At 39.0% G+C, this 26,946-nt stretch overlaps 1 protein-coding gene across 1 annotated transcript in view; it reads left to right on the forward strand.

Annotated features, from left to right (window-relative positions):
• Positions 1-26,946, forward strand: part of CCDC6 (coiled-coil domain containing 6) — a 107,676-nt gene that overhangs the window by 51,104 nt on the left and 29,626 nt on the right. The window contains exons 2-3 of the mRNA XM_017676703.3: positions 2,501-2,650; positions 18,636-18,764. Of these exons, the coding sequence (XP_017532192.3) occupies positions 2,501-2,650; positions 18,636-18,764 (279 nt within the window). The remainder of the gene's footprint in view (positions 1-2,500; positions 2,651-18,635; positions 18,765-26,946) is intronic.

Genomic DNA, 26,946 nt, shown 5'->3' on the forward strand with positions numbered 1-26,946 from the left:
CCCTCTTAAAGTGTACAATTCAGTGGTTTTAGCATATTCACAAAGTTGTATAAACTGTTAGCATTCATTCCGGAACATTTTCATCACCCCAAAATGAAACCCTGTACTCATTAGCAGTCATTCCTACCCCCTACCACTCACCCCCAGTCCCTGGCAACCACTGATCTACTTTCTGTCTCAGAGTTCTGTTTTATGTTGCACTGAAATCTGTTGTCCCCCTAACTTAATGGCCAGAGAAAATGGGGGAGGGAAGGGCTGGGCGGAAACTGCACTAATAAACTGTTAGGGCCTTGCCTCTTATTTTCCGCCTCTCACTTCAAGGCCCCGGTGCAAGGGGGAAGGTAGTCTACTGAGTCTGGTTCTCTTTTACTGCTTGGGATTAAATTTATTAGTCGTCTAAAATATTGAAGGTCTGGCAATGTGTGAGAAGTTGAGTCTTACCTGATAATGATACTAATTTATGGCAAACACCTTTTGAATTCTAAGTGTGGAATCACCAGGAAAAAGCATTAGAGTTTATCTCGATCTTTTTGTTCTGTAACTTTTAGAATAATCAGAATTCAAATCATATAGGACTTTGTCAGTCAAAACCAGAAAAACAGGTAATTTGAATAGATTGTGGGGCTGAATGCAGATACATGCCAAGTATGCTTTCATAAATACTTTGGATTCCTGCCCATTGCCCTAGTGTGAGATGTGAAATATATCAGTTTTGAAGGTGAGTGAGGATTGATTTAAAGGGGGAGGAGGAGCATCAATCCTTAGCAGTTTCCCTGACTATAGTGGAAAGAGTAAGACATGAGAAGTGCTAAGGAAGTTAGGTGTAAGGGAATTATCAGAGTTCCTTTTTGTAATTGAGGGATAATTCACATACTGTAAAATTCACCCTCTTAAAGTGTATAGTTCAGTGGTTTTAGCATATTCACAAAGTGGTATAAACTGTTGTACTCATTCTGGAACATTTATATCACCCCAAAAGGAAACCCTGTACTCATTAGCATTCATTCCTACCCCCTACCACCCACTCCCCAGTCCCTGGCACTGGGGGCCTGGGAAGTGCTCATGGGTGCTCTTGGCTGGTAATAAAAATTTATTAGCTGTGATGTCCTTTGGTGCTCAGCTCGGCTGGCCTATCCCAAGTAGTTTTATAAGAACTTGAGAGTGGGACTTCTCCCAAAGTTTCCATTTTTTATGTAGCTCTTATTTTCTGTGTAAGTACTACATGTGGCCTTCCTGTAGAATTGCTTGGTAAGCAGTTCCAGAGATTGGCATACTTCCTCTAGGCCATGGTGATGGGGAGCAGGAAGGAGAGACTCCCCAGAAACCACGGCTATTAGGGGCCAGGTGTTGGGGAGCTAGTGAATATGTACAGAAATCTAAACCACCGGACTTGGGAGTGGTTGTCAGACTTTTTACAGTACAAGGTGGTAATTGTTTAAGGCAGGTGTTCATTTGTCTCCTACCCTTCTGGCTCTTGTATTATTACAGTGACAGGTCCTGGAGGCTTGGCACTAAAGGAGCTCCCTCCATTTGGCAGATAAAACAGGAATGCATTTTGGGGGGATTAATGCATCAAAATGTCATGGTTTAAAAAGTGCTTTGAATAGAATTGAACCTATTTGAAACAAGTACTCTCTTTCTGAAAATATTAATTTCCTTCACGGGTGGTTAGGTTTTTCTGCTTATTCTGTTAAAATATAGGTGGGGATTGGAGGATCTACAGGAAAATATTTTCATCTCCATTAAATTATGCCAGGTCCCAGTTTCTTCTGTTTTTTAAAATTTCGTAATGCTTGTCTTTGCTCTCATCTCTAAAAATTTCCAGTAGAAAAGTAAATAAAGTAAAAAATGTGACTGTGCTCATCCACCCTTACCCTTTACCCCTGGATTCCTGCTATTCTGCAATAACTGCTTCTTAGCCATTTGGTTTTTTTCCTTCCAGTAACTATTCAATGAACATGTAAATGAATCCATATTGCTTTTCACATTGCATGTCTAGACCCTTTCAGTAACATCCTAAGGACATGACATGATTTTACTTTTAATAAAGTTAGTTGAACTTTGCCCTAGTAAATATGTTGCCTAGATACTTAAGCTATAAACCTTTGAGATGTTATGACTTGCAGAGTTATCATGAACTGATGCACATACCGCAGATTTGGACCTATGTCCCATGTGAGAGGGAGATATCTGTGTTCTGGTGATTGATTTGGGATTGCTCCCTAAAACTGCCAAATAATCTCGGTTAATTTCTTTGAAATATCTCTTTAAGAGGAGGGAAGCCATACATAGTACAGGGAAGCCATTAGAGTAATAGATTGCTTTTCTGGTTGCTACTTAGTTCCCTTTTGTGCTTCTTGGGGTGTGTTGGTTCATAGTTAAAAATAGAGCTCTAATTAAAATGGGGGCCTTCTCTGGAAAAAAGAACTGTATTTCAATTAGCAAATTTCCTGTTTCCTTAATATATATTTTCTTGTTCTCTTTGTATTTTTTTAAACAGCAAGCCAGGGCTGAGCAGGAAGAAGAATTCATCAGCAACACTTTATTCAAGAAAATTCAGGCTTTGCAGAAGGAGAAAGAAACCCTGGCTGTAAATTATGAGAAGGAAGAAGAATTCCTCACTAATGAGCTCTCCAGAAAATTGATGCAGGTAAATTATCTTTTTTCTCCTCTCATCTTCCCTGCCTGTTTTCCTCTCCAGGAAAAAAATGACTTTGATAGAGCACTTTGCTTGAGATATTCACTGATGAGGCTGTAGCTGAGTTCTTTGGAGATTAAAAGTACCAGGTAAAGATGGCAACAGTGAATACTCAGGATTGTGGTTCCATTGCTCATCTGCTTAGATAAAGTAAGATTTTTTATACCCTGAGCACTTCAGGCAGTTGCTGATGAGCCTGAGGCCTTAGTGTACAAGTAAATGCTGGGTATAGTATTTTGGAAAAACGAGGATTGACAGCAAATGTGTGATTTCTTTCTCCTTTTGTATTAAATCTCATGAATACATACACTTTTTTTTGGCAGCCAGAAGTGGGCCTGCTCTACTAAAATATAAGGATATAAAGTGAAATGTCAATTTTTGGGTGGGCAGGGGAAATACCAGTATCTGTGATCCATAATTAAATTTACAAGCAATTGTGGTCAAATTGGTAATATGTTACTGAACAAATATCAGACTGCTGTTAAAACTGAACATTAAAAAAACTTAATATTAATTGCTATTAGTATGTAGAAGAAGACACTACACAAAACATAGGAAGGTTTGCTTTTTGTAATTCAGAGGGTCTCTGCTCCCCTTCTTTTCCTCCAACTTCCCCAAACCCTAATGGTAAAGTTCAGATGTAAAATTTGTTGAGGGCAAATATTTTGTGGGTTACCTAGTATGAACTTAAGAATATATAAGATAGTGCATTTTCATTGTTTAACATAGGTTGTCCAAAATAGTGAGCAGAAATAAATCTATTCCAGGAGGACCATGATTACCATTTTGTGAGATGGCTGTGAGAGGTACAAACACTCCTTTGTATTTTCTGTTCCTTGGTGTCACTAAAAATTTCATTCATTAATTTGGCTACAGTATATATTTTAGTGTTATAATAAAAGGATATTTAAAGCTTTTTAAAAAACTACCTGAATTCTTTTCTTACCTTCCAAAATAGGTAATCCTGCAAGAGAAAACCAGACACTTTGGTATAGAGACTATAAAATGGTCCAGGCAACTTTTACCCCATCCTTCTTTTATTTTTGTTTTTCTAAGTACCGAATAAAGAAACTGTTTCAGTCTTGCACAAACTTTGATTTACATGGTAGCTGTTGAAATGTGAAGAATAGAGGTACCCAGGCATTGTCTAGAAGAGATTCATGGCAGAATTTCTGCACTGAACCTTTTTGTTTATTCATGTGCATTCTGATTTAGAGGGAGAAGGTTAGTTTGACCTTAGACTGTATCTCACCTTGGCAGCATTAGATGACATATTTTGCATTTTGCTTCTAGAACTATAGGGATGCAATTATGGTTTGTTATGCTCAGTTTAGTGTGTAATCAGGTGCCCTAATTTTTAACTACAAGCAACATTTTTTTGTTTTCAACTGACATGGTTGTTTGTGTTTGGAGTCTCTGAGTATGAAGTACATTATAAAGCAGTCAGGACCTAGGCAAGTGATGTTCCTTTTCCCTTTAAAGACTCATCTTCATCATGCATAGTCTTGTGTGTAGTTTATAACCAGCCTTTCATTTACTTATTATCATAATCTACCTATTTTCCAAAGACATTGATGTCCCTTAAAGTAAGAAACTAAGTGAAAACATGAGGGCTATGTGCAACCCTTGGCAAGAGGGTTTGAACTTAAAACTTAAACTTTGAGCATCCTATAAATAAATCTGTAATCTGGAGAAAAATAGTGATTTTTCTTCATAATTCTTCTATCTAAAAAAGTAGTTTACTTGGTCAGGAGAAAAAAAGTTTTCATACATTAAAAACTTAAAATTTTTTGAGGGGCATGGATGTTTACAAATAGACTGAATAATGCACAAACTGAATAAACATAATAAACTGTCTTCTCCAAAAGTAGTATAGAATGTGCAGCCCTAGACTTGGTGTGGCCGTCTTAGATTTGCCCTCAGATCAAACCAAGTATCAAGGTATGATGCTACCCTTTGGGTACCTCTAGGTGGGTCTGTAGCTTGTTAGTGATCTAACTTGGAGGATGTGGACAAATGGATGGTCATCCTATCTTTGAGACAATCTCACAATACCAGCTTGGCCCTTAGGCTTTTTATGTATATATTTTATAGTAAGTTATACAAAACATACAATTTTCCATTTCAGCCATTCTAGAGTGTATAGTTCACTGGCATTAAGTACATTTACATTATTGTGCAGCCACCACTATTCATTTCAGAACTATTACAAATTGAAACTGTACCCATTAAACAATAACTTCTCATGCCTTTCCCACCCCTATCCCACACCCGCATCCCCATCCCCACCCCTATTTCCACCCCCACCCCCCACCCCCTGCCCTGGATTCTTAGGCTTTTCAAAGGAGAGGGATGGCAGGTAGTTTGAGATTGAGGTCTCTGGCAAGTTCTAGAGCTCTATGTGTTCTGTGGCGTAGTAGGTGACCTCCCAGTTGAGACGGCAGGTATCACAACATGCCATTCTGTGGTAAATCCCCAGGAAGCCTTCCTCTATTCTTGGCCAGTTGCAGAGATCTTACATAGCTGCAGGGAAGGGCTGCTGGCCTGCCCAGCCCAACCCCCAGGCTTTCATAAAGGATTTCAACCAGTCCTTTGTTGAAGGCTCACATTTTCTGCCACCCAGTGTGCAAGAACTGATCTCCATCTGGAAGATCTTTAGAGTGATTGGTACCAACAGACTTTCCCAACTGTGTAATTACTTTACTATGACTCTGATTATGTTTGCTTCTGGATAGGACCTGGCTATGAAAAGCCTGCCATGAACAATTGTGCTGCAGGTGTCACTGGTGACGCGCAAGTCAGCTGACCTGCTCACCATCAGAGTGTTCAACATTTTTCACCCAAAGGCCCCTGAGAGGCTATTTATGGAACTGTTTTGGTTTTGTCACCAGCCTTTAGGTGGTGTTTCTCATAGTGATTGGACAATGCTTTTATGTGCATTTCAAAGGAATTCTTTGGGCCTGAGAACAAAATGAGATTATTGCTGTAGAGGAGACAGCTCCCTTACCATCTGCTACAGGACCTAGCTAGTATCGAGTACCTTTAAAAACAGAATCAAGTTTATTTAAGGAAATCCCTTTGCCCTTTTAGCAGATCAAGTTTGGGAGATGGAGGAAATAATTCCAACTATGTTCATCCTCACTGAAACAAATAAAAAACACATGCAGCTTTTCTATATATCCACAAGGAGGACAAAATTATATCTTGATTTTGTGAAATCTGAAAAATCTTCATCCTTCTAAGGCTACACGGTAGGATTCATTATCTAACTGGTGAGAATTATTATGAAAAGAACGTCCTAGGACTTACTAAGTCCAACACTAGCCTCTGTCAGAACTAAATTCAGCTCTGGAATACCTTCAAGAGAGGTTGTAGTTTAATCACAATTTGTAAGTAAAATATACAAGAAATATTTTGTGAGCAAACTCTTCATCAGAATTTGACATATACCATGTGTATTGAAAATAAGCCTAAAACTATTTCTAAAACATTAGCTATAATTATACTCGGTGCAGAGTTTATAGGTTACCTTAATTTTCTTGTGCCCCTTTCTCATTTTGTAAAACATGTATTACTTTTTAAAAAATTGATATTGAAGTATAGTTGATATGCAGTCTTATATTGGTTACAAGTATACAACACAGTGGTTCAACAGTTACCCACATTATTAAATCCTTACTCCCACCAGTGCAATTACTGTCTGTTGACGTAGGAAGATGTTATAGAGTCATTGGCTGTATTCTCCATGCTGGACTACCATCCCTGTGACCAACTTATATTATGATTGAGAATTTCTGTGCCACTTTATCCCATTCACCTATCCCAGTCACCCACCCTAACCCCTCCTCCATGGTAACCACCAGTTACTTCTATGAGTCTAACATGTATTATTTTTGTAATTAGAAAAAATCTTATTTCCTAGAAAGGAAGTTTTAAATTCTGATGCTTGTGTTGTACTAATCTTTTGAAACCTTCTCTCCTAACATTGAGAGCTCAGAGACCTGAAATGGTAGTTGCATCTGTGTGTCATGGACAGCAGTGCACTGAAGCCCCCTGCAGAGTCAGGCTCATTTGCAGGGATAGAAAGTTCTAGACTGCCCAGATCATTAAGACCTAGTATAATTAGAAAGGTCTAATGATGAGCTTGACTGTCTTGTCAGTCTTTGTAAGATTCATTCTACTGGCCCTCAGTCTTAAAACATCTTTTTAAATCCCTAGTTCCTCTGCCTGTTAGCCACCAGTCACCAGTGCCAACTGGAAGACTTGTTGCTGAGAGTGGTAATGGTTTTAGCAATTGTGTGTTCTCACTTGCTTGTATGTAAGCCTGATTGATGCATCAAGTTCACTTCCTGCTCTTGGGCAGGCCTGCTCAAGTTGCTGCCTCTGCTCAGCTAATACCACTGCCAAAAGTTAGTATTTTTTTCTTTTAAAACTCTGGAACAGGACTGAGATAAGAGTATTGGGTGTGTGTGTGTGTGTGTGTGTGTGTATACACACACACACACACACACACACACACACCCAATACTATATATATATGTGATTCTTTTCAGTCTAATCCCACTTTCAAATTTCAGATCCTAGAATAACAAATAGATTCATAATTTTGTACTTTGATTCACAATTGAAATTGGATATGGACCTCACAAAATAATACTACTACTATAGCTATAATAGAAATTGTTATACTCATATGCTTATTGGAGGCAGGGGGCACATTCTTACTGATGATTGAAAGTACTTAGGGAATAAAAGTGTTCTGGAGGTCTTGCTAAGTGGCTAATTTTTATTATTATTGACTTGGTCCCTGAGGTTTGAATGCCACCTGGGATTAAGGTAGTTGAAATTTCCTAGCATCTTTGGAAAGATGATACATAAAGGAAAAGGAGGGAGTTTTGGGAGGAAGCTGTCACCACCTAATGATTTCTAGCAGAGCAATTCAGATGGGGATGTCCTGCAACAGCATAATTTTTCCATCTCTGCACAAGAATAGAACAGGAAGACTTTCAGTAAGTCCTTGAGTCTGCCTGTCCATTAAGGCTTGCCACCTAATTTACCTTCTTGCTCTCCTTCTTCAATTCTGGAGTAGTTTCTCCTTACAGTTCCATCTTCTGGCTTCGGTTTTCTGGAGTGCACACTTCCCTAACTCCAGAAGGACCGTGTCTCTGGGTAGCAGGTGTGTCTGCAGGCATCAGAAGTGAGTGTAGACTCCCATTTCCCTTCTTAAGCATGTACCAGAATCTGAGGCTGCCTTTTTTGCCCCAAGTTTTCCAAGTCACTGAGATATAGCAATGAAGTGACTTCATTTTTGCAGGCAGCAGAATCACATGTCAGAACAATAAATACATATGAAACTATTCAGTTAATTTTACAGCTACATAGGCTAAGGCTGCTATTGCAGATACTCAGATGAAAACTTGTTTCTCCCTATGGCAGGGAAGAAGAAGCCCTGAAGTGATGTTTTTCATTAATGTGGCAAGACCAGTGACCCTCTTGCCGCTGGTTTTTAGTTTTTCAGGGCTGTTAATACTGGTCAGGAAAATTTGTTCTCATCCAGTAGTTGGGGTAGAATTATTGTTGTTTCAATTTTTTTCTTCATTCCAAATTATCTAAACCTTAACTTTGTCTGTTACCTTTGTTTCTTTTTGCAGAGCAAGGGGCTTACACATTGTGTTCACCTTACATGTGCAAAGGGCTCCTGGGATTTTTTTTAATGCGTTTTAAATGCTGCAAATACCAGAGGCCAAATTATAAGCTAGAATTTTCCAAAAAGCTCTCCGTTCAACATAATTGACAGAAAAATACAATATCTTTATGCAGATCTTAGTCTTAAGAAATCGACTGAGTTTCTTTCACAGTGTGTATGTGACTGTTGACATTATGGCTACATTTGGTGTACCTGTATGAATTCCCAAAAATGTAAGGGCAAGAGTAAGGGCTTAGAATCTTCCCATGATGGCTTCTTTGACAAAATGTGGGAAATTATAGGTAGAGAGAAAATAAAAATAAAATGAAAATGAAAATGAAATTAGAAATAATTATATGAAGATGGTGTGAGAGGTTGCTTTATTCACCACAGTTAGCGGTGCATTGTTATTTCTAGTTGAAAAAGTGAGTCTTGGTTATTGCAGGATACTGGCTCTGCCATAGATGCCCTTTACCATCCCTGAAAATGCTTTTCAAATTATTTTAAACTTCGCAGTTACAAATGTTGCAATGTTTTGCATTTCTTGGGTAGGGTCTTTTTGATTTCCAAAACAGTTCATAGTCAGCCCAGTCAGTTATAAAATGCAGTTATATCCTGTTGCTAATTATCTTCATGTTCCTTTTCCCTCCTCTTTGTTCATAAACTAGATGAGAAAAATGTGGCTTTTATTTTAATTTTCAGTCATGTCTCATTTAGAATGAATTCTTTCTTTGGGCTAAACATTATGTCTCAGAAGAAGAAAATGCTAGTTTTTACAAAATGTTGTTTCAAGGCAGTCAAGGCAGTAAGCTGACTGCAGAGCCTCAAGGACTTACCTTATTTGTGAAGCATCTTTTCTTAACCTTCCTTGTAACCGTATTTCTTTAGGGGTGTTAATGCTTTAAGCAGCATCATGCTGTTGGAAATTCAGTAAACTCAAACTTAGCCCTTTATTCACGGAATTCTGAATGGATGGGAAGGTTGTTGTCCTGCAGCCTTCTGCACAGAAATGAGGGCTTGGTCTCGGTGTTGAGAATGCTGACAAGAAAATAACATTTAAAAAATAATTTTCTGTGAGGACCTAACTATTTTTTTCCCCTGGCAAAAGTTCTATGTGCTTCCCCTTTAGAAAATGACAGAGTAGAATGATTCAGATAAACCTCACCGAGAATGAATAAAAGCTAGGTGGGATAGTTTTACATTTTTTATTAAAAGCATTAAAGCTCTAACAAGACAGTGAGGAACTGTTGCAGGGAGATCTGGGGAAGCATGGGAACTGAGAGAAGACCCCAGGCCCCACAAGGCTGCTTTTTGTCTGGAGAGCACTTGCTGTTCCCTGCAGAAAAGCTGGGAAACTGAGTTGTGCTTTTGGTAGTTGTGTGGAGCTGGGGTTACAGAAGGCAAAGCTGGGGGCTGGCCAAGGTGGGGACAGGGACACTCCCTCCCCCCACGTTAAGTGGAATCATGAAGGGCTACAGCCTCAGGATGACAGTAAACCAGTTTTGCTTTGGGTGAACTAGAGAACATGAAGCTTTGGGTTGGGATTAAGGTAGACCCAGATTTATGGTGCCTGGCAGAAGAAAATGGGATTTTTTTGGAGGAAGATACCATTACCATAGGCCACAAAAAATTTCAAATACATTGTCCAGCATACAAGGAGGCCCAGGCACATGGAGAGTTTATGAATGTAGACCAGTACATACAACAGAACAGAAATGGACTTCACAGATACTTTAGATGGAATTATCAGACACAGACTACAAAGCAACCTTGCTTACTGCATACACATTCAAAGAAATAAAAGCCAAGCTTGAAATCTTTGTGAGGAAACAGGAAGTGCATCACAACTTCTCTTGCAGACATTCAGAAGGTAAGTGAATAACTCATGAATAACTACATGGCAATACATTTGAAAGTTCAGATGAAATGGACAAATTCTTAGAATAACACATAACTTCTACAACTGAATGGGGAAGAAATAGAAAACAGGAGTTTTTTTAACCATTAGAGAAATTGAATCAAGGATAAGCAGCCCTTCCTAGCAAAAGAATTCCAGGCTCAAATGGTTTCACTAAAAATTGTACCAAACATTCAAGGATGAAATAATTCCAATTTCTTATAAATTTTAAAGTTAAAAAAAGAAGCTTCCCAGCTTATTTTTAGCTTAACATAATCTTAATGCTCAAACTTAACAAGTATAGTACAGAAAATGCAAATTATAGTGAAATACCAACAATGAGCAAAAATCTTAAATATAAGGAAAATGAATCCAACGACATGTTAAAAGGATAGTGTATCGCCAGGTTGGATTTATACAAGGAATGCAAGGTTAGTTTAAACAATGGAAAATCAGTAAATGTAATTTGTCACATTCACAGAATAAAAAGAAAATATTATAATCAATTGTTAGATGGAGAAAAAGCACTTGATAAAATGTAACAATTCATGGTAAAATCATAGTGAACCAAGAATAGAACTTAAACCTAGGGTGTCTACAAAAAGCTTACTCAAACATTCTGTTTAATTCCAACAAGTTAGTGAGTTTCCACTTAAAATCAAGAACAAGAGAATAATGCCTGCTACATTTAGTTATGTTCATCATTGTAGATTCTAGCCAGTACGGAAAGACATGGAAGAGATAAAAGATACAAGGATTGAGAGGGGGAACTAAGATTTCCACTTATTTATGGTTGTGTAATTGAAAAAATTTTAAAAGAATTTACAGGTAAATAATTAGAATTAAAAAATGTATTTCTGTATACTAGCAACCAGTTCAATGTGAACATTTAAAAGGTAGCATCAGAGACAATGAGAATGTATTAAATGCTACAGAAAAAAATGGAACACTATAAAGGGTATGGAGCTGTTGAAATTTTAAATAAGTTAGTCACTGAGGGACTATCAAAGCAAAATTTTGGAGAAGAGGAGGCTAGCCGTGTGGATTTCTGCAGGAAGACACTATGTGGGATTGGGGAGGGAGGTAAGCAAGTAGTGAAATGATCTTGCTTTGTTATTTTAAGAAGAGATTATGGAGTGGGGGCCAAAGTGAGAGCAGGAAAATCTATTACAAAGATACTCTATAATCCACACCAAGAGACCTGGTGAATTCTTCTAGGATGATAGCAGTGAAAATGGTGACCACTGGATTCTGGATGTATTTTGAAGGAATATCTTATAGGATTTGAGGGTGGATTAGAAGGATAGGTGTGAGCAAAAAATAGGATCAAGGAAGGCTCAGAGGTTTCAATGATTGGAAGAGTAGAGTTACTGTCCTTTAAGATGGGAAAAACAGCAAGTACAGGCCTTGGATCAAGGAGGTCAGAAGTTCAGTTAAGATGTCTAGACGTCAAAATGGAGATAGCAAATAGGCAACTGAACAGAGGATCTCTAAACAGGGAAGTCAGGGCTAGAGATATAAATTGGGGAGTGTTGTCATTAATTAATGCCTAGAGGAGATGATCAAATACATGTCCTAGGAAGTAACATAAAGAGAATGCAAGGACAGGCCACTCCCAAGCCAGAGTGGGAGAAGATATTTGCAACATTCATAACCAATACAAACGTACAAATAAGAAAAATGGACAGAGATTTGAATAGACTTTTCACATAAGCGGATGGCTGAGTGGCCAGTAAACAAATGAAAATGTACACAACCCTGTTAGTAGGTCAGGAAAGGTGAAAAAAATCACAGCAAGATATTACTAGAGAATTTTTGTGCATGCTGTTAGAGAATGGAAATGGTTACAGACATTTTTGAAACCATTTGGCATTTCTGAGTGAAGTAAATATTCATTGTCTGTGACCCACTGGCTCCACTCCTGGATGTATTTCATAATGTGTGTACATGTGTAGCACATGTATAGAAGGATGTTCTTTGTGGCATTGTTAATAATAGTAAAAAGCTAGAAATGACCCACATTTCCCTCATCTGTAGAGTGGATAAAATGCCATACACTCATCCAACAAGATACCATATGGCAAGCAAAATACAAATCACAATTAGATTCAGTAACAGGTGAATGAAATCAAGATTATTTAACAGAAAAAGCTAGAGAAAAAAGAATACAAAATCAAGCAAAGTTAATGTTGGAAATAAATACGTAGGCAATACAATGTTTTAAGAAAAAAGATCCAAGGTAGTGAATTCTGTAGGAATCAGAGTGATTACCTGTAGCGGGTGGAGGGCTCTGATCTGGAAGGGAGACACCAAGCTGTGGGGGATCTGGCAGTGTCATCTCTCTTGATTTGGGTGATGGTCACCTGAGAGTACTGTATGTACATATATACACTTATGGTATCCTTTATATTGGCCTACTTGTTTTGCTTATCCTGAGGCTTAATTCTAGGGGGAAACAGTCCATAGCAAGTGAGGTTATTATCCCCTACCCAAGCCAATATTTGCAGAGATAAGGCATTTTCAAGATGCTCTGATGTACTACTGAGTAAGTCCTGGTTACTCCTGTTCACGGACCTGCAGTCTGAGGGTGTTTGAGAATATACGCTGCTGCTCAAAGGTGCAACACACATCAGGGATAAGGCAGGAGGCTTTGAAGCCAGAGTCCTGGATTTTAACCCTGATCCATCCCTTACCAGTATGACTTGGGCAGGTTATCATACCTTTCTAATCTGTGGTTTTGTGCTTTATAAAGTTCACACGGTAAGATCTACCATAGCGTTATGGTGATTAAATGCATTAATGTATGCAAGGTGCTTAGTACATAGTACTTAATGCTTTAAGTATTCGCTGCTTCTAGAAGTTACTAATAGAAAGGATACGAGAAACACGATGAAAATGCACACAGAGTGCAATGTGCTCATCATGGCGTAAAGGCCGGGAGTGTACATTACGCTGAAGGGTGTGGGGAGGCGCTGTGGAAGAGGTCTTTGAGCTGGACCCCAGGTTCAGTAAGTTGAAAGGAGGGATTCAAGCACTCTAGGCAAAGGCTGCGTGGGACCTGGGGGCAGGAAGTGTGGGCAGCTTGTTTAGAGTGGCCCACTATAACCAGCAGGGCTTGCAGTCTGTAAGCCCCTGAACCAGAGTGCTCCCCAAAAGTCTTTGCCTATCATGATGGGCTTCAATTTTATATTAATTTTTAGTAGGAAAAGACTCTATAGAAAGAGACATGAGCTGTGCCTTTAACCACAGTTACTACCACTCCCTGTACTTGGATCCATCCATTCTTTGTTTGCTAGATACCTGAACCCGGAAGGCATTTCTTCTGCAAACCTTAGACTGTCATTTGGGGTGAGTGTAAAAATAGCACAAGAAAAGCGTGGGAAACTTGCTTAGGTGCTGGATCATGAAAGGACGTGAATGTCATGCTAGCAAGTTTAGACTTAACTCTGCTGGTAGTAGGGAGCTGAGTAAAAAGATTGAAAGGTTTGAGCAGGGTGTAGAAGTCATAGGACTTTCCTACGGATGATACACTGGGTCTGGGGAGCTCCATTAGGAGGTTTTGGCACTGGCCCAGTGCGGAACCATAAAAGACTCAAAGTAGATTGGGGCTCTGAGCACAGCAAGAAAAGGGTATGTTTGACAACTGTTGCAGAGGCTGATGTAGTGCTGTTTGATGAGGGACTGATAAAAAATATAAGAAAGACAATTGTTGATGGAGAATAAAGGTACCAGTAACAGGAGGGAGTTAGGAGGTGGGAGTAAGTGTCAGCCCAAGAGGCATTTAGTGGTGGTATACACCTGAGTTTGAGGTAGGAGACTGACCTGCTCAGGCTGCTGAGCAGTTAAAAAGTTGGTTCTTAAGAGACTCAGTGTTGAGAGAGATGGTTTTGAACCTTTTTTCAAAGCCTGTATTAATAACATGATAATTGTTTTTGATAATCCAATGGCTTATGTAGTGATGGTCGTATGATGGCCTTTACTCAGCCCCATGCAGAGAGCACTAGTCCTTGGTAATTGTCAGTAAACCAAAGATGTCGCTTGTGGCACTGTGGGTCGTACACAGAAATATTAGTGTTGACTTATAAAACGTGAGGTAGGGTCAGCTTGGGTTTATTCTCAAGTTGCGCTGAGAAAGCTGAGTCCTGGGGCTGGTGCCCGAAGGCTTGCCTCTCTTGGCATTGGTTGGACTGACAACACCCAGACTTAGAAACACTCTTTGCCCCGCCTGGGATTTCGCACATCTGCGGTGTACTGGGTAAGAGGCCCCACTCCACAACCAGCCTACATGTGCACCTGTGCTGACTGTCTCAGGTGGTTAGCTTTCAACGCCTCTACTTACCAGAGAGAACTTTGCCCAGAATAAGTCATTCGGTGAGGAGTTCTTGAATCTCTTATGTAAAAGGCTCGCTCACAGAAGTGGCTCCAGAAAGCCTTTGTAAATTATAAGAAAAACAACAATTTTTGGTAACTGAATGATGTTTAAGGCTAGCTTGTTTTATATCAAATTAATGCTACACTTGTATTTTTTAGTGGCTTGGAAGTTTGCTTTGGGAGTCTATGTGTAATGAGTGGATGAAGTAAGAAAATGCTCAAGTTTTAGTAGCTAGAATTTATCTTTGCTTATGTCTTTGCAGTTATATTAATATATTTTTCATGCTGAATCCTAAGGAACAAATCTTTATATAACTTTAATTCCACTGAAAATGTGCTACTAGGTGGGGGAAATCATCTGTTCTATAATATCATTTCCAGTCTACAGGGTTATTTTTTGTTAATGGTAACAATATATTGCTCAAGTTAAAAGTTATAAAACTGATATCATCTTTGTGATGGGGTTTACAGAAAGTATATTTTCAGAAAATTTATATTTTGAAAAAAAATTTAATCTACTTAAGGATTTTGCTTTAGATATATGAAATAAACTCACACTTTTGCCTTAAAAACGCCTTAATAGAATTTGCTTGACTATTTACTTCTTAATTTGAATGATTTTGTTCTAGTTCAGAATCTCTGGCCTTACTGGAAGATTTAAAATTGCTCATAAAGCATTAAGACCTCTGATTAGAAATTTAAAATCATGCCTTGAATTTCATGTCCACATTGAAGATGCTCCTGAGAGATAAACTGGAGTTTCTGATAGCTAGTCTTGGGTCAACCTAATAAACTAGGCTTCCGTTTAGGTTTTTGTTTGTCATGTCATGAGCTACAGTTTTAAAACAGACAGGTGGACTGGTGGTGTTGGTTCAAGCCCCCTGGGAGCAAGATGGCTTGACTTTATATGGTATGTCTTTATAACAGACAATTTCTGAATTTTTCTCAGGCAATTATTATGGGGCAGACTCTCTGGTTATTAGTTCCTCAGATGCCTCCCCTGCTCTGCTGCCTCCTCATCTGAATTCTCATCTGATTATTTGGGTGTGTGTGGGGGCGATCTATATTGCTTTTCTGTCTTTCTCCATTTTTTTGGTGGTTTCTCTGTTGCAAAGAAGAACCCTGTTTTCTGTCTGTAGTATTCTGTTCGGAAACTGCTCTGCCCCTAAATTACCTGTCACCTGAGAGCTGGCAGACAAAACGGGCAGCAAAGCTGTATGCCTGAGCCCTGCCTTTTGGGCACAATGGAAATTACGAATCTTCGGCGAACTAAATTAGATCTCAGGGTGGCTTGATTATTTTCCAAATGGGTTAGTGTGACCCAGGGGCCTCACTTGAGTTCTGCTTTTCTACAGCCCTCCACTTTCCTTTTAGGGTATAGCTCCTGAGGGCAAGAGCCTCTTCAAATTGAGCACATTTATAGATGTTATTACTCGTTTGATCTATATTCTTAAAGGAAATACGTAATCAGATAGTCCCAGCATTAGACCCTCTGTCTACGTGGAATCCTGTCCTGTAAGCCGGTGAGAACATTACCTTTTCTCAGAGAACATTCTACGACAGATGCTGCTTGGGGCAAGTGATTTTTCAATGTTGGATTGCATCCTTTATTTTAATTTACGTCAGGGCCGAAGCCTAATGCTAAAACTAGAAAAAGGAGGGGGGATTCTTCCTAGTAAAAATGGCAGCAATGGAAAACCTATCAGAGTCAAGCACAGCTAATGTAGAAAAGCTATGCAAATGGTTTAAAGGACTTAACACTAAAGTTCATTTTTCTAAAACCAGTAGATACCATTTAAGCTTGGTGTTCATAAACTATTTCAGGACAAGGATAATATGTTAACTGCAGATTTTCCCCTACCTCTAACACCTGAAGGTGGAAGATACACAGGTAATGTTAACAGATGTAAGTGTTAGATGAAGATGTACAAGTTTTGCTGTCTTTTCTCATAAGTGATGTTGATCCCATTGGGGTCTTTTGCGTCTGAAATGCTGAGAACTCTTCTTGTTCTCAGCCCATTCCTTTCAGTTCTTTTAATTACTGTGTGGTCTCGCAGAACGTGATTTTATAGAGCTAGCTAAAAATAGATTGTCACTGTAAGCACCTCCTTACAGCTGCATTTTTTTTGGGTCCCTGCAAGTTTGACCAGCTTTTTTTGGAGTCGCACATCAAAAACAGTTGGAGGAAAAACAGCATCTGTTTAGTCAACATTTCCAGTGTTAGAAGACTATGTTCAGATTTTAAACTTTTTTGAGGGGGCCAAGAGTTCCAGTGCTTTCAGAGCAGTGGAAATTATGTCAGTTGTAGAGGGGGGGAGTTAGTTGTAGCCATTTTGGGGTTGATCAGGCCAGGCCAAGCCTTCTCTGTTATCTATTCATCGCACCCTGGGTCAGGTTTACAAAGAGACAGAGGCTTGCATGCATAGCTTATTGTTTTCTGTGTTTGATCATTTGACTCTCCAAATGCCAAGGGTGCCTTGGTGGCAGAGGAGCCTGAAGATGACCCCTTTTAGGTCTGCTCGGGATAGTGGGGGAGCCCTGGTTTGGATTCAGAGCAGGGCCTGGGTCTCAAGCCCTGCTGCTTCCCAGCTGAATTACCTTGGTCCAGTAACCTGTTATGTTACATATATAATGGGTGGCCATGCCTGCCTAACATCTGGTACATAGTGTCTGCCTGAAGAAGCAGTTTTGAAGGTAAAATTAGAGAATGGTGTCATCTTAGACCTCAAAAAAGACCGTGTAAGCTTCATTGGTTTTAATAGCTTTTACTTCATCTCCCATTTGTTCTGAAAACACTGGGCCCTGTGACTGTCATTCCCTCCAGCCCCTGTTATGGATCAACAGAATCGCCTAGTTGAGAATGTTGGAAAAAAGGCACAGTAGTTAATGAGAACCCTGGATGTCATATGTCTACTGCATTTCTTTTATTCCCTTTTGGTTTTGAAAGTTGGAGTACATTGAATTTTTTTTCCTCTTCCAATGATACCATACATAACCTTATATTTTAAGTACACAAACAAGAGGCCATCTCCTTTGGTTTTTAGGAAAGATGTAGGTGGTGTATGTATGGTTTCATTACAGAGAGATAATTGTACTGATTTTTGTCAAAGCATCCTTACTAGTACACTGAGAAACAGCCTTCAGAATAGTGTATGCTGTGACTGTAACATCTCTTCCCTCCCTACATTATGCAAGTCTGAGTAAACTGTAATTCATTTAATGAAAACTGATAATGCAGAATTTCTGTGTTTATTTTATTAGTTTTTATGTCCAATGGTATAAAATTTAAAAAGTACCAAAGGAGATCTATCTATCTATCTATCTATCTATCTATCTATCTATCTATCTATCTATCTATCTATCTATCTATCTATATCTATCTATATCTATCTATATCTATCTATATCTATCTATATCTATCTATCTATCTATCTATCTATCTATCTATCTATCTGTCTGTCTGTCTGTCTGTCTGTCTGTCTGTCTATCTGTCTATCTGTCTATCTGTCTGTCTGTCTGTCTGTCTGTCTGTCTGTCTGTCTGTCTGTCTATCTATCTATCTATCTATCTATCTATCTATCTATCTATCTATCTATCTAATCTATCTATCTATCTAATCAGTACATTTCTTTCCTCACCTCATTCCCTAACCTCCCAATTCCTCCCTGCAGAGGCACCACTCAGATGTTTTTAAAAATTGATATGTGTCTCATCAGAATTTGATGCTCAAAAGTTTTGCCCTATCATTTCTCGGCCTTTTAGCTAAGTTCATATGCCTATGTATACATACTATGATTTCTGGCTGTAGGTTAGAGGACCCTGGGAACAGGTTACCTGGGGTACATTGGATATATGAGCAGGAATGAATAATCTAACTTTTGTGATACTGTCTCTTAACTCAGTCTGAATAAGCTTTTGGAGCCAGTATTTCTGTGGCTTTTGAGTGTCTTGATTTCTACATCTGCTTTTTTTTCATTTTTCAGTTGCAGCATGAGAAAGCTGAACTAGAACAGCATCTGGAGCAGGAGCAGGAATTCCAGGTCAATAAACTGATGAAGAAAATTAAAAAACTGGAGAATGATACCATTTCTAAGCAGCTGACATTAGAACAGGTAAGAATCTACAGTTCTCTATTTTGTCCTCACATCAACTTGTTCTTTCAAGCTTTATGATACCCTGAGGAATGTAAGTGAAAAATATTTTTCAGTCTTTTCTTCCCACAGTGGAGACTTCGTTTCTGAAGTGAGCATTGACAGGTCTACATCGCACCTGACACCCTCTCACACCCTTTCTTTTTTTAACCACAATTAATAAAGTTTCAAGAGGTAGGTTGTGATGTGCTGATTATGGGCAGGAAATGTTAGGTTCTTTTTGAAAAGGGGGAAGAATGTGTTTTTAACCACAGGATAGTTTCTGTGAAAGTTTCTGAGACAGTGTTGAACTAAAACTTTTCTTTCAAGGGTTCTTCAGAACAAACAATTCCCATTTTTCTTTTTTGAATTACTAGCAACCTTATATGAATGCTATCTTCTCCCAGCTATGTTTGTTGATACAGCTGTGGAGTTGTAGACTGGGTTGCTCAGCGTGGTTCAGGGACTAGGTAGCTATATGACCTGGCATTAACTCCTCTGGGCCCAAGTTTTCCATTTGTAAACAGAAAAGGACAAACTAAAATCAGGAATGGCAGGCTTAAAATGGTGCAAAAGGTGGAAAGTAATAGCACACAATGCTTTCATCCGTCGCCCTTGGCAGACACTGGCATTTGAGCGCCGTCCTTGCGTTGCGAGTCCAGACCGGTTCTTATACTCCTTTGACACACACAACTGTGGGCAGCCATTATCAGTCCATCCAATGTGGTGTGTCAGACAGTACCTGTTATCCCTGACCTAGGTGCTTTCTCATGCTTCTAACCCACCTTGATGTCCACAAGTTTTACTTTCCTTATTACAAATTTTAACAGGCTGACCATAGTGTACTGCTTGCTATCTGGTTTCCATGTGAAATTCAGTATATTAATTAAGATCTTCCCAGTCCCAAGGCTCCTTAGGAGCCTGTGAATAAATCAGAGAGAGAAGCTGTTTTTAATTTGGATCCTGATTGCCATTTTGATGATTTGGCTAAGCTTTTCGTGCAAAGTCATCTGATTTATCCCAACTTTGGGATATTTTCTTGTATCTTAGTCCATGCTGACCAGTTCTTAAATCACCAGTTTCATTATAGTACCTGAGAATGAAATGGTGATGGGCATGTCAGGTTTGAGAGGAAGTCAGGATTTTTTAGAAACTCTTTAACTGCCTTTTCATTTTTTTCCTTGCCATCTATCTACCTATATCAAAGGGAGGAATGTCACTGCATTTTCTAAGACTATGAATAATGACCCTGAAAATTTTCTCCAAAAGGGAGGAATGTCACTGCATTTTCTGAGATTATGAATAATGACCCTGAAAATTTTCTCCATCCTTTCCTGGTAAAAGAAGAAAAAAGTTCCATTTTCAAAGGTTGGCTGTTTTGTACCTATCCAGCGTAATCTGTTCTTACCATTTACCTTCAGTATTCAAATGCAATGTCTAAACTTAGAAGACTTCTCCACCCACCTGAAGTTTAAAAATATTTTATTCCAAAATTTACCTATTTAATTCCTAAGATAGGCAATAACCAGTTCTGGTCCAATTAAATCTGAAGATTCTTGTTCAAGGCCCTGGTGCTCCAAGTACTTGTTAGTCAAGGGTTACCCAGGCAGCCAGTGAAATTCTCACAGTGGTTGGTGTTACAAGAACTTCCCTTGGCCAAGGCTTTTATGGTGACGGTTGTGAATAATTCAAATAGTTTCTTTCTGATTTATTCACAGGCTCCTAAGGAGCCTTGGGACTGTGGCTGTGACCCCCAGGGTTTAGCTGTGGCCACAAGGTGGAGATAGTGGCCTAGCATCAAGGCAGGAGTGCAGTCTAATTTCTAAGGTCCCTGGGAGAGGATGGGTTGGTGCACCATCTTCAGGCTCTTGGAGGCCTTAACTGAACCCCTTTAAAATGATGTCCAAAACACATATTCTTTCCTAGATAATGATTTCATGCCCTACTTTCTTGGTGTACTTCAGACCTCAACAGTAAAGAAATGCATTCCCATAATGGAATATGTGCATTGCAAAACCTTATATTGGAAAAAAGCCTCAGATCCAGGATACCAAGTCCCTATGTTAATTAAGTTGGAGAAATTCGGCATAAAATTTACCCCCTTTGTTTTGGGTATGTCCAGAATGATTAAATGTTGGGAGATTTTACTCTGCATTTTGTTTAGCTACAAATAGTTTTAGTTAATGTCTGGAGGAATATATTTTTCCTCCATAGAAATAAGTCTCTTTTTAGAAGTTTCCAAGGATGTGATCTGATCCTCTCTTGTGGTCATCTCTTAGGATTATCATCTGTACTATATACTCTGTGTCATAGTTTATAGTATATATCCTGTACTATAGATTATTACCACAAGAGCAAAGGCATGTAGTACACTATACATTATAATGATTTCTATGTAGTACATTCCTTGCTCTTCTGTCTGGCAATAAACATACATTTATTGAAGTATAGTTGACATAATCTTTTAATAGTTTGAGGTGTACAACACAGTGATTGAACATTGATGTACATTACAGAATGCTCACCACGATAAGTGTAGTTACCATCTGTTACCGTGCCACATTACTACGTCATTGACTGTACTCCCTATGCTGTACCTTTCATCCCTGTGACTTGCTTTATAACTGGATGTTTATATCTCTTAACCCCCTTCACTTGTTTTGCCTATCCCCCCACCCAATAACCATATTTTTTAAGCTGTAAGCTGTTTGAAGGCAATTACCCTACATGTCTCATGGCCTGCCGCTGCTTTGTTGGAGGAGCGTAAGTGTGGATTTGGACAGGTGACTGGAGAGCAGTCATTTGTATTGCAGAAGATGGTACAGAATAGTGTTCAGGTCCTGGACTTGAACCAGATGTGGATCTGTTTCCTCTGCTTAATATCTTAGTTTACTTCTTTTTTTGTCGGGTGGTTGTTGGGGGGATAGCTTCATTGAGATATAATTCATACACTATAAAATTCAACCATTTTAAATGTATAATTAATGAAGTTTAGTAATCCAGAGTTGTATAACTGCAATCACAATCAATTTTTAGAACAATTCATTGCCTCACACACATACACACACACACACACACAAAAAAAAAAAACCCTGTCCACTTGAGCTGTCATCCTCAGTCCTCTATTCCCTTTAAATAACCACTACTCTATGTTGTGTCTGTATGTATTTGCTCATTCTGGACACTTCATATAAATGGAATCATATAGTATGTCATCTTTTGTGACTGGCTTCTTTCACTTAGCATAATGCTTTTTAGCCATTTTGTTGCATGTATTAGTACTTCATCCCTTTTCCTGGCCAAATAATATTCCACCATATGGATATACCACATTTTGATTATCCATTCAAAATTTGATGGACATTTGGATTGTTTCAACCTTTCGGTTATTATGAATGAACATTCTTGTACACTTTTTTTGTGTAGACATCTGTTTTCATTTTTCTTGTGTATATACCTAGGAGTGGAATTGCTGGGTTAAATGGTAGCTCTAGTTTTATCTTTTGGAGGAATTGCCAGACTGTTTTTCAGAGTGGCTACACTATAGATTGTAGCATCCTGGTGAATGTGAAGTGGTATCTCACATTCACATCACTGATGGCTAGTGATGTTAAGCTGTTTTTCAGGGGCTTACTGGCCATTTATGTATCTTCTTTGGAAAAAATGTCCACTTGAGATCTTTTTATTATTGAATTGTAAGAATTCCGTATATATTCTAGAGACAAGTCCTTTATCAGATATATCATTTGCAAATACTTTTTCCTGTTCGGTGTGTGCTCTTTCTACTTTCTTGATAATGTCCTTTGAAGTGTAGAACTTTTTAATGCTGATGAACTCCAATTTATCTATTTTTCTTTTGTTGTTTATGCTTTTGGTGCCGTATCTTAGAATCCATTGTCAAATCCAAGGTCATGAAGATTTATCCTTCTAGAAATTTTATACTTTTGACTTGTAAATTTAGGTCTTTGATTCATTTTGAGTTAATTTTTATGTATGTTATGACATAGTGGTCCAAATTCATTTTTTTGCATGTGGCTATCCAGTTGTCCCAGTCAGTTCATTTTGAGCCTCAGTTTCCTTATCTGTAAAATGGCAATGATAGCAAACCTGTGTTAGATACAATGAATGTGAGAGAGTGTAAGGTGGGTTGCATAATTCTGCTGCATAAGCACTCAACATGAGGGAGCTACTCCTATTAGTTTTAAAATAATCCATATTTGAACCTCATGGATTGAACCTGCAGAAAGGATATTGAAATATCTTCTGCCAGGGATTTTTTGGCCACAACAGATTTGTTTCATAGGTCTAGCTTGGGTTGTAATGATTTTTAAGTGGTTATGTGCCAAAAATCGTTTTGTTGGTATTTTGCAGTATATGCAGTGTATTCATAGGATTTGGGAGCTGGAGTACCTCGTTGTGGGGAAGAATACCTTTGCCTCCAAGACCCTAGTGGGAACATGAGACAGTAGGGAAATCATGAGAAAATCCAGAGGCAGGGCATCATCAGATCTGCTTCCAGGGTTTGGGACAACAGATTCCTGCTCCTGTGTCCTCTTCTCCAAGAACTCACTGCGGAGGAAGGGGCCTGGTGGGACTGGCTGCTCTGGGATAGACTGGTTTGGCTTGTTAGTGGCCCAGCCTGCTCACACTGCTGTTTCAGAAATGGAAATTCAGAGAGAGATCAGTAGGCTTCCTCAAGTCACACAACTAATGAGTTTCCTAACCATTTATTTAGTTACCCATTTGGTTTTTATTTAGCATTCTGAATGCTTAGCTCTAAAAGACAACTTATAAGTAATGTAAAATATGTTCAGGAATTTATAATTTTGAGGTCTTTGTAGCACTAATAATTAGTATTAGTCTAATAAATTGGATTAGTCTAGTCAACATGATTATAATTCTATTATTTGCTCTTTTTAACAAAACTGGTATACACTGCCCGTGAACCCTTATTGAAGATTTTTGTTTAAACATGTGGTCCCTGTTATCTCTTATTTGGTATTCACATTTTCTTAGGGAATTCTAAGAACATTTAAAACTTGGAGTATTCTCTTAGTGTCCAGAAACTTTGATCTGAATGTTTTCTGCCGACTAGGGAGGATTTTCTTCTCTGGAGAAGGATAACTAGCGTTAAAAGACACACATTGGCTTATTAAGTGGAATTCAGCTCAGCAGATATGAGGGCCTTTTGTGCAATTGGTACAGAAAATTGTGGGAAAGAAGGAAACAGTGGCTGGAAACCAATTGACTAGATACTTAAACATTATTAGATAGTGTAACTCCAGGGGGAAATCCCAGGGCAAAATACCTTTGAAACCAAAATCAGTCCAAGGGAGAAATAAAGTGGGAGAAACCCATTTATTGCTTACCAGTGTCTCTTGCGACCTGGGTGTAGAAAAAAAAAGGGGGGGGACCCCACTCAATCTCTCAAGTCCAGGTATGTCCTTGCTCACCCTTGTAATTACCTATTGATGTGGAGATGGACTACCTCTCTCCATCCCTAGGAAACACCTACTGATACGGAGATGAACTAAGGCCAGATGAGAGATTTCTGGAAATAACTGCTATTTTACCCACAGATAGTACTAAAGGAAAACAGTGGAATAAACCAGTGGAGACTTAGTCCTGTCATTCAGCTAACACTTACATGCTGATCAGGTTGCCAGCCATGTACCAGACACCTTATTTTTTTCTGTTTGGCCCAGTGTACTTTTCTCAGTTGTTGCTGGAATTTGGGGTATCTTCTCTTATCTGAGAAATATCCCCCTCTCCCAGAGCACAGACACCCCCATCTAAAGTTGGATTTCAGGTTGGAATGGTAATTTCCTTCATTAGCATCATTTATAATGACATTACCTTAGCCCAGGTGTTGAGGGACTCTGGGTCCAAATCTCCCTTCCATCTGAATAAACTGTGTTGACCTCAGGCAAACAATTTGACCTTTGTGAAACAGACATAATATCTAATTCACAGGTTTCTTGGGAGGAATAATTTTCCATCCTGCCTTTCCTCACACTCCATACATATTAAAATTCTTTCATCCCTCCCATGCAGAATTGTTCCAAAGTGGACTGCGGGAGTAAGAAGTCCATGTATGTGGTAAGGTAAACCCAGTACACTGATGTTTCATGACCATATATGTGACCGGGACAAGTTTTATAAAACTGCTTAAATGCTTTGCACTGATTTTTTGTGCAATTCTACTTCATTTTAAGCAAAGTGGAGGTCACAACTAATTCACAGCCCAGTAATGGGTGATGACTTGCAGTTTGGAAAACATGCTCTGTTCAAGTCTTACCTACTTTTCTCCTCCAGTCAGTTAGGGGTCTGTGCTGTAAAGTATTTCCATAATATTTAGTCCTTCTCATGGTACACTTGGTACACAAAAACCAATCAGCAAACATTTTCTCCCTTATAAATTCCCTGTAAGGAAAGGGGCGAAGGTACAATGTTGACCTGATCACAGTAAGCTGTCCAAAAATTGTAGCTGCTGCCATTAATAATGAAAAGTTTCCATCTCATTTCTGTGGTACTTTGCCCATTTTCTAGGAAAATTAGCATGCATTGAGCCTTAAATGTCTGTCCACCCTCCTTGACCTGGTCTCTTCAATTTATGTTCCTGTGGCACTGGTGACGTGGCTCCACTGATTTTCTTTTTTGCCCGTGGAGCAGTGAGTGTTCTTGAATGGCACACATCCTACAGTGATGCAGCACACCTTTGTTTTGTGCCTGCTGTCTGCCACAGACTCTAAGAGGATGGCATTAGGTCCCTGGCCTTGTGCGGCCTGGTCCACAACGTGGGCAGTGACGAGGAATGCTCTGTGCAGTGGGGCAGCGTCACCGCCACGGTGAGCTGCTTGCCCCTGTGACCAACTGAGAAGGACCTGAAGCTCCTTGGCACCTGGTTTAATTGCTTGTTAATTGACACACACAGGTTGGATAGATCTAAGTCCAGCCTTGTTGCCGTAAAGTAGATATTCAAGGTGATAGAAATGGGAGAGACAATGTGCAGAATATGTGGGTGCAGACACTGCAGAAGTGGAGATGCTGAGAACACCAAAAAGTGCTCATAAAGACGTGAAGCTGAGTCCCTCCTCTTTGTTACTGGGCAGGGAAAGAGAAGGGGTTGTAGCAATCTGCATATATGGTGTCTCTGAGGACCAAAACTTGTCTTTACAGTGTGTGGCTTATAGAAGGCAGCTGCATAGCCTTACCAGGGCACATGTTAGTGCTAATGGTGCCCAGTGCTTACCTTTAACTACTAGACAACATCAGGAGACTACAGAGGCTGGACAAGACCTCAGCTTCCAAGGGTAACTGCAGCGGTCACACCCACTTATCCCAGTATCTCTTACCATCTGTAAATGTAGCAAATCACAGAGGCTGGGGTTTAGAATGATGAGTTTCAATCCTCAGGACAAAATTTAATTTTTGTTCTTTTTTTTTTTTCTTTATAGTACAAGGAAGCATTTAAATTCTATCAGAAATAAAGAAAAGTTTTAGGTTTCCATCTCTTAGAACAGTGGTTCTTAGACAAGGATACAAGGTGGCCTTTTTGCCTTACTTGGCCAGAAGGTAATTGATTCAAAATACAAACCAAACTGACATCACAACCAGTCCACATACAATTTTGATGCTACTTGTTTAGTAACGATAATATCTGACTCTAGTGAGTTACACAGATAATCTGTGAGTCCTTGTATTTTAGCAGTGAACTGAGTGGCTGGTGGCATCCTCTGTTGATTTCTTTGTTACGAGGGAACAAGATATTTCTTAAATTCATGAGTAGTGAGGCCTACTGGGTCATATTAGAATTCCATTCATGCTAATAGCTGCCCTTGCAAATTCTGGCAGCGGGAGGAATTTGTTGTATGTAGTAACTCTGGGTTAGCATCTGCTGGTTTCTATGTGCCATTTTTTTTTCAAAGAACAATCATGTTCCTCGAGCATTCACTTATGTTAGGAAGATGAGATTTAATGACCCCTATGCATACTTTGAAGTTTGATTTCAAAAACTGATTTCAAATTATGAAAGTCTTGAAACCTTTTTAATAAACGTTTGTATTATAAAAATAATTCATTGCTCTTTCAAGTAAATTTGGAAAACATAGTACTAAAATGGAAAAACATTACCTAGATTGTAATTCCCACCCCCCCCAACCAA

The sequence above is a fragment of the Manis javanica genome, chromosome 7 (genome assembly GCF_040802235.1).
Source record: "Manis javanica isolate MJ-LG chromosome 7, MJ_LKY, whole genome shotgun sequence".
Classification (NCBI taxonomy): domain Eukaryota; kingdom Metazoa; phylum Chordata; class Mammalia; order Pholidota; family Manidae; genus Manis; species Manis javanica.